This window comes from Bolinopsis microptera, chromosome 9, assembly GCF_026151205.1.
Source record: "Bolinopsis microptera isolate Bmic1 chromosome 9, MBARI_Bmic_1.0, whole genome shotgun sequence".
Taxonomy (NCBI): domain Eukaryota; kingdom Metazoa; phylum Ctenophora; class Tentaculata; order Lobata; family Bolinopsidae; genus Bolinopsis; species Bolinopsis microptera.
This window is the reverse complement of record NC_087080.1, coordinates 1,213,811-1,221,105: the sequence shown is the minus strand read 5'-3', so window position 1 is coordinate 1,221,105 and position 7,295 is coordinate 1,213,811. Positions and strand designations below refer to the sequence as shown.

At 35.1% G+C, this 7,295-nt stretch overlaps 1 protein-coding gene across 12 annotated transcripts in view; it reads left to right on the top strand.

The window, feature by feature from the left end:
• Window positions 1–7,295, top strand: part of LOC134820324 (kinesin-like protein KIF2A) — a 104,570-nt gene that overhangs the window by 86,607 nt on the left and 10,668 nt on the right. For 6 of the 12 annotated variants that reach the window (XM_063830564.1, XM_063830558.1, XM_063830561.1 and 3 more), the window contains exons 1-3: window positions 5,230–5,400; window positions 5,836–5,959; window positions 7,051–7,113. In XM_063830564.1, the coding sequence (XP_063686634.1) occupies window positions 5,248–5,400; window positions 5,836–5,959; window positions 7,051–7,113 (340 nt within the window). In that variant the 5' untranslated portion in view covers window positions 5,230–5,247. Of the gene's footprint in view, window positions 1–5,229; window positions 5,401–5,835; window positions 5,960–7,050; window positions 7,114–7,295 lie in introns of those variants that run through there. The other 6 variants (XM_063830565.1, XM_063830563.1, XM_063830562.1 and 3 more) reach the window with 2 other exon arrangements.

The following is a 7,295-nucleotide window of genomic DNA, read 5'->3' as shown; positions in this document are numbered from 1 at the left end:
GGAAAGGCTTTGAGAAGTCGGGTATAACTGATACTTGTAGATCAGACTTTACGGTGGATAATAATCCATTTGCAGATCTTGTTTAAATCTCTAGCTATCCGTAACTCTAGCCATTTGTTTTATTAGTAGCTGTTAGCTATTCCAAATCCAGTTATTTCTATTCATTTAAAATATAAGCCTTTTTACTTGGTCAAGCCATGAATGACAGATTAGAAAACTAAAATTTCAAATATCATTTCACTTGGATATGAAGAAAAAGCCATCTTCCTATAGATTTCAGGGCCACAGGCCAAATGCCAAAAGTTTGGTTAACAAAAAATTTAGCAGACGGAAAAGATTTATGCAATTAATTTGGTCTGCAAAAAATTTGGGCGAGAGGCCCGCTCAAGTTTTTTGTCGCCCAAATTTTTGGGAATTAAGGTACCTCAAATATTTTTTTCGCATCCACTGAACGCTAAATTGGACAGGAAAATACACAAATTAGGCGTTTTTTCAGTGAAAGGGCCTAAAATTCAGGAAAATTGCGACCCCCTTCCACGGCGCCCCCCCCCCCCCCCCCCCCCACAGTAGGGTCTACGGGGCCCTAAGTTACGCCACTGCATCCATTACAGGTAATCTATGATTTGGTCGTCCAGGACACCTTGCAATCTGAACTATTGACTGCTATTGCTATCACACTGCAAGGCTGAGATCGTACACGTGTTGTGTCTTATTTCACCAATTTTATAAGTTTCCGTTTTTGTTTGCTGTCGCCTGTGACACATTACATACATGATGATGATGAAAATCTAAATATTATAGGCTACAATGAGCATTTTAGTAACAAATAGTATGAAAGATCTGAAAATTTTAAAAAATAAAATCCCTAAAAATATTTACACCCCAAGTTAACAAGAATTTCGCCGCGGTAACACCACGCACGATCAAATTTCCCTACTGCCTACAATGTTATTGTTCTACTTTATTGTATCCCAGAGTGGTGTTTGGCGCACGTGATAATCGTTTATAAATTATATTATATTAGGCGTGCAGAACTTGAAAAATTCTGCGCGCATCTGAGGTGTCGCCGTCGATCTGTATGTGGTTTGGTTGTAGATCATTTCATACTTTGCGCGGTTTTGTTTCGTGTTAATACACTATAATGTAATAGCAATAACGATGCGTATCATGTCACCGGTCACGTCATATTACTGCATCGTATGCCAACTTTATTGACTTGTGACTGTAATAAAATATTCTGCCTCGTCTTAGTTATTATTTTTATCTAATGTAAACTAATACATTTTGATGCTTACTCGACACATCTATACTTATAGCACCATCGATTTTCGAGCCTTTTATTTGATATACGATTCTTTAAAAGCATACCGCAATATTGATATTAGCTTCTTGAATGTAAATGTAAAGTAACATCTGTTCTCAACTATGTACTCCTATGCTTTTTACCATTCAGTGTCGATTAACTGTATAATAATCAGCCACGAGTTTATCAGCTGATATCATAATTTTATTTGTTTTGACTTGCTGAATTTTATCACTCGGTAATTAATTAAGCTTGTCTCATCAAAATAACACCTAAATTTATGATTGATCCGTGTGTAACAGTCGTCAAGCACCAAAAACTGGTTGCTATGACTGTAATTAATTAACACATAACTGGCGTCGCGCGCGCAAAATATACTCCTTTTATACACATAATTATAGGGGAGTGGTCTATATTACGAAGGAGCAGACTTTTGTCGACATCGTAGGACCGTCGGGCCACCTCATATATCCAAACCCGATTACTTATTCCCTACGATCTTTTTGCCTTCGGCAAGAGCAGGGAAAAAAATTTAAATACTTTATTTTAAAAACACTATATCAAATAAGGTGGTTGATCAGTCACTTGTGTCATTACGACGACGTCGTTATATCAAGTCAAAATATTCCCCAAAATAAGTTAAAGACGATTCCCGATCGAGAACGTTTTGGTAGAAAAAGTTTCTCGAGTTACATAAATATCATTGGAAATGCAATTTTATGGATAAAATCAATAAAGCTTACAAGTAAATCCCAAAACAAAGTAACACACCCAACAATGGTTGAGATGTGATACATCCAAGCAGTCTAAGTCCACAATTATATCATGAGCTAATCTAAAAGTAGCTCCAATGTTCATGTAACCAGACAGGTTCTACCAATCCAAAGAGTTAAGTAGGTTTCCATTCAGTCAGTAGTAAACAGTGTCTAGCACTGGTCGTCCTAAGAGGGACTCCCCATTTATTACAGGCCTGGGTAAGGCCGCGTACATACCAATGGATAGAGCATTGGCCGTCTAATATAGGGACTAGACTACCCAGCTAGGCGTGGGTGGGCCCTGTAGAAATACAAATCTTCCTTCTTAGCTTGAGGTCATCATTATTCACACATTCATACATTCACACATTCATACATGAGGCCCTGTGTGTAACTGTAACTGTAATGTACGTTAGAATAATTTAGTTCATTAATTAACTTTCAACTGTGGTATTGTATTATATGCAGTCATCAGCGAATATGGAATAGCCGTCAGCATTTGGGGAGAGGGCCATCCCCAAGCCACCTGAGTCCGTTGATTTAACACCCAACACAACTGCCAAACATGAGCTCCCACGAGCCGCCTCTGTAAGATAGTGATGTTTAAGATACTATTTTCTTTGAATAGATCGAATTTGTAGAGTTCGATCTTATTTTGAGGTCCTATAGCATTATGTACTGGCCAGTGTTTGAGAGGAAATCTGGGCTCTTGTAGTAAGCTGTCAATTGTTTGTTCAGAGAGAGTTCAATAAATTGCGGCCTTGTTAAAATAACGTCCCCCCCCCCTCAGGGAAAATTTTAAACAACGTAGATTATGACTTGTTTGAAAAGTATAATTTGGGGCCTATATAATAAAAGTGCACAGCTTTAACTTTGCGGACTTTTGTTTTCTGATTGGCTGAATTGTATTACAAGGTACGTGGTGCAATTGAATTGATTAAACAAACGTTGATAAAACAAAATTTAAATTTATTATTGACCATTTGCATTGTTTATGGTCAGACCCGACGCGCATTACTTTAAAACACTTGCCATCTGCGCGGGCCAAAAACAATATTTCGCTTCGCGAAAAGAAAGCGGCGCGCGCTATTTCGAAAAAATGTAGACGAATGTATTAACATCCGTCAAATCTATTAACAACTATTCAATCAAAACATATTATTAATTGACGATGTCAATTCATCGCAGCTCGGCGAGGCACAGTATAGCGCATTTCGCCGATCTAGCGTGAGAAACCTCATTGAGTGCGCGGCGCGGCACAGTAACGCATCGCGCTACAAAACATATTATAAATTTTAATATTTGAAACACGGTGCGAAATGGATGTATTAAACTTAAATTTTGTTGTCACTAATAATCTATTGACTTTTAAAGTAGAATTTTAGTCAAATATGAAATAAAACCACATCGAATAGTTTAGGTAAAATATTATTCTTAAATTTTAAAATTCAGACAAAAAGATTGCTTTATGACTTAAAATTTAAATTTTAGCAAAAGCTATTTAATTTTTTTAATTAAATAGTTCGTTACATGTTACAATTTATTTTGTATTTCTATTTGAAAATTCAATTAATTATGATATATAAATCAAGCGGTATATATTTTTGTATCACGTGGTGACCCCCACTGTCGCTTCACCCTGTAGAGTTTCAACGATACAAGGGGGAGCCGCGCACTCGTGCGCGGCGGGTCATACAACGTATGACAAGTACATTTTAGCCATGAAAAATTAAAATGGCATAATTTGATATACTAATTGATAAATGGTACTGCAATATAAGTTGCTTAATGTTTGGCCGGATGACAACTAACTAAAAGACAAAAAAACTTGATTACATAATAATTAATTCGGCTGAACCAACTCATAGTAAAAATAAAACTAACCTCGTACCAGTACAGACCGCAGGAGCCCTGGTAGCACTTAGTACAAGACTACCAGGGCATTGGGAATAAAGAAGAAACAATTTCCACCTCCACAACCTGTCATCTAACTCATCCATCACACCTAACCCAGGACAGCGGGTATTTTTCTCTTAGGTAGATATTAATAAGAATTTGGTAAATTTCTTAAATGCATGACTATTTCCATTATTGAGACGTTTTTAATATTTAATTCAGGAAGGTTTTTAAGATTTTTATAGGAATGGTTCAGAGTGTGAACAGATTACAGATTTATATATTTTTAAACTGATATTCAATAAATGATTAAAAGAACCAATTTTAAAAGTTGCCAAAAATATACTCATTATGCTCACTTAAAAACAACTCTAAATCAGTAGGCTGTCACTCTATTAATGCACCACACCGCGCCACTACCTCCACTGCACTAATAGCTATACAATAAATTCTGCAATACTAATTTTGTATCGTTATGGAGACCGGTGTCCATACAAAACATTTACTAGGTTGCCGTTTGGTGTGAGCAATAGCGAACAGCACGCACACTCCTTTGCCCCGTCAACCTATATCTAATCCATTCAAAGAGTGACAACCATATTACACATTGAATTAGGATTCCTTTAAATATCAAATTGATTTATTGTAAACTTGTTAACTCAGTAATAAATAAAATTGAAATTTTTGTTTAACTGAATCTTTGTTTAACTGTATTCCAAGTACTGTCCCACTTCTAGACTCTGAACATGCGCAGCTAACCACTTTCCGCTTCCTAGGATAAGTCATCACTATGAACGAAGTGGAAGCATTTAGAGACTTTCTAACGAACTACAACAAGTGTTCAGAGCTCTGCTTTAATAGCTGCATCAATGACATGACCTCTCGGGAGATAAGCGAAAAAGAAGATAAATGTACCACTAATTGTTCAGACAAATTCCTGGCAATTAATGCACGCTTGCTAACCAGGGTGCAGGAATATAACGTTTTAAATGCTGAAAAGGCAAATAAATAGTAATGTCCAGGATTGTTTTTAAACCTTAAATTATTTTTGTCATACTGTATTTTGATTGGGTTACTTTTTGAAAGACGATTATTTTATGTAAATTGTGTTTTACTTCCTTTAACCTTAAATAATCGTGTCAGTGTTGCCAATCTGGGTAAAATACTGGTTTGTGATCGTTCTTAGAACCAATTTACTATGAATGTATAGTGTATACAACTATGGATGTGATGAATTCTGGGAATTGTTCCCCACATTATTGTAATAATCAACAAACCTTAGATCAATATTAAATGGCGCAGCAACAAGTGCTAAGACTTGGTCTCGGCCTGAACATCCAGCGGTCAGATGGTCGCATCCATTCGGCAGTAGTTAGCGGTCTGAATGAAGCTCAGCAGAGCATCACTGTGGAGTGGTTTGAGGGAGGTGAAACTAAGGGGAAGGAGGTAAGATGTTTATTAGTTAGTTTTAGTTAGTTTAGTCAGTTACTTTAGAATTACTTTAGTCAGTTACGTACTTGCGTTACTTTACTTAATTTAGTCAGTTAGTTTATTTAGTTTAGTTATTTTAGTTACTTTAGTTACTTTAGTTACTTTAGTTACTTTAGTTACTTTAGTTACTTTAGTTACTTTAGTTACTTTAGTTACTTAGTTACTTTACTCTTAGTTACTTTGGCTACTTTAGTTACTTTAGTCAGTTACCTGAAAGTCTGATTCTAATTCCTTTTTCCTCCGACAACACTAAAGATTAGATAATTAGATAATTAATTAGCTAATTATATAATTAGATAATTAATTAGATAATTGTGTTACAGTACTCTCATACAGTGCAGTTATTAGGTATCAAATTGATTACAATTTATTTAAAATTCTATATTTCAGGTAGAAGTTGAGACGGTACTGGCCCTGAATGAGAACATGCTGCCTCCGTCTGATTGGGCAGGTTTTGAACAGTACCAGCCCCCAAAACCAGCACCGCCAGTTCAACCTCCTGCTCAGAGTAGAAGTATTTAGTTTTATTATTATTATTTTATTCAATAGTATTAGTTTTTACTGTTACTACTAGTAGTAGGAGTATGTCATTTTGTTTTATTATCATTATTTAATTTAATAGTATTAGTTTTTACTGTTACTACTAGTAGTAGGAGCATGTCATTTTGTTTTATTATTATTATTTAATTTAATAGTATTAGTTATGTTACTACTAGGGGTAGTAGAGGAGATCTACTAGTAACTACTAGTAGTAGTAGAGGAAATCTTTGCATTTAATATTGGGTTTCATTTTTGTAAAATAGGGGGACGAAAAAAAATCCCCAAATTATACCATAATTGATTAGGAACAAATTCCCATATTTTCGTTCCGAAATCATTTAGGTCACCGGAATTATGTCGAACATAAATTCGTCTCGTAAGGTAGGTTAAGATTAAAGATAGCTAGAAAACATTGATACATGATTAGATTGATTACGTACTAGTCATTAACGAGTCATGCAGTGCAAATAACACAAAAACTGGGAATGTTGACATTATACATAGTAACTTTGTTACTTGCAGTTAAAGTTGCAAGACAAAACACGTTAACTGCAGAGATTGTTGTAGAAATTCAACCCGTGAACACTAGTAAGCTGAAAAGTTGACTTAATTAAAATTTTGGAGATCTTGGCAGCAGTTTTTATAGACTTTGATTATCATCTAACTTAATCTTAAGATTAAGTTTTGTATTAGATTCTGTTTGATTACTTTATCTATTTGAGTACACCAAATGCCAATAAATAAAATGGTCAAATAAAACCTCTAGTCGCTGTACAATAAAGTATCTATATTTATCGACAGCCCCGTTTTCATTTACAATTTATGTATATCTGGGCCACATCATAACAGCAGATTTACTTAATAACCCTAATAGAAAGGTCATTATTGACCCTAGAAAGGTTATTATTGACCCTAGAAAGGTTATTATTGACCCTAGAAAGGTCATTATTGACTCTCAGATCAAAATTGATTTATTTGTTTTAGATTAATAACATTACTGGGTATTTTAATTTGTATGCTTGCATTCTATAATGTGAATACCACGCTTTTCCTAATAAAGCACAGAAAATGTTTCAGTTCCGTTAGCTCAGAAACAGAATTTCCCAGCCCAAACACCAGCGGATCCTTGTAAGTACTTTCACTTTCACTTTCACTTTTGTAAGTACACCTGCAGCTGATCCTTGTAAGTACTTTCACTTTCACTTTCACTTTTGTAAGCACACCTGCAGATCCTTGTAAGTACTTTCGCAACACTATTATCGTAATTACCTATTACTGGAAATGTAATATGATAATTACATAGTTACATA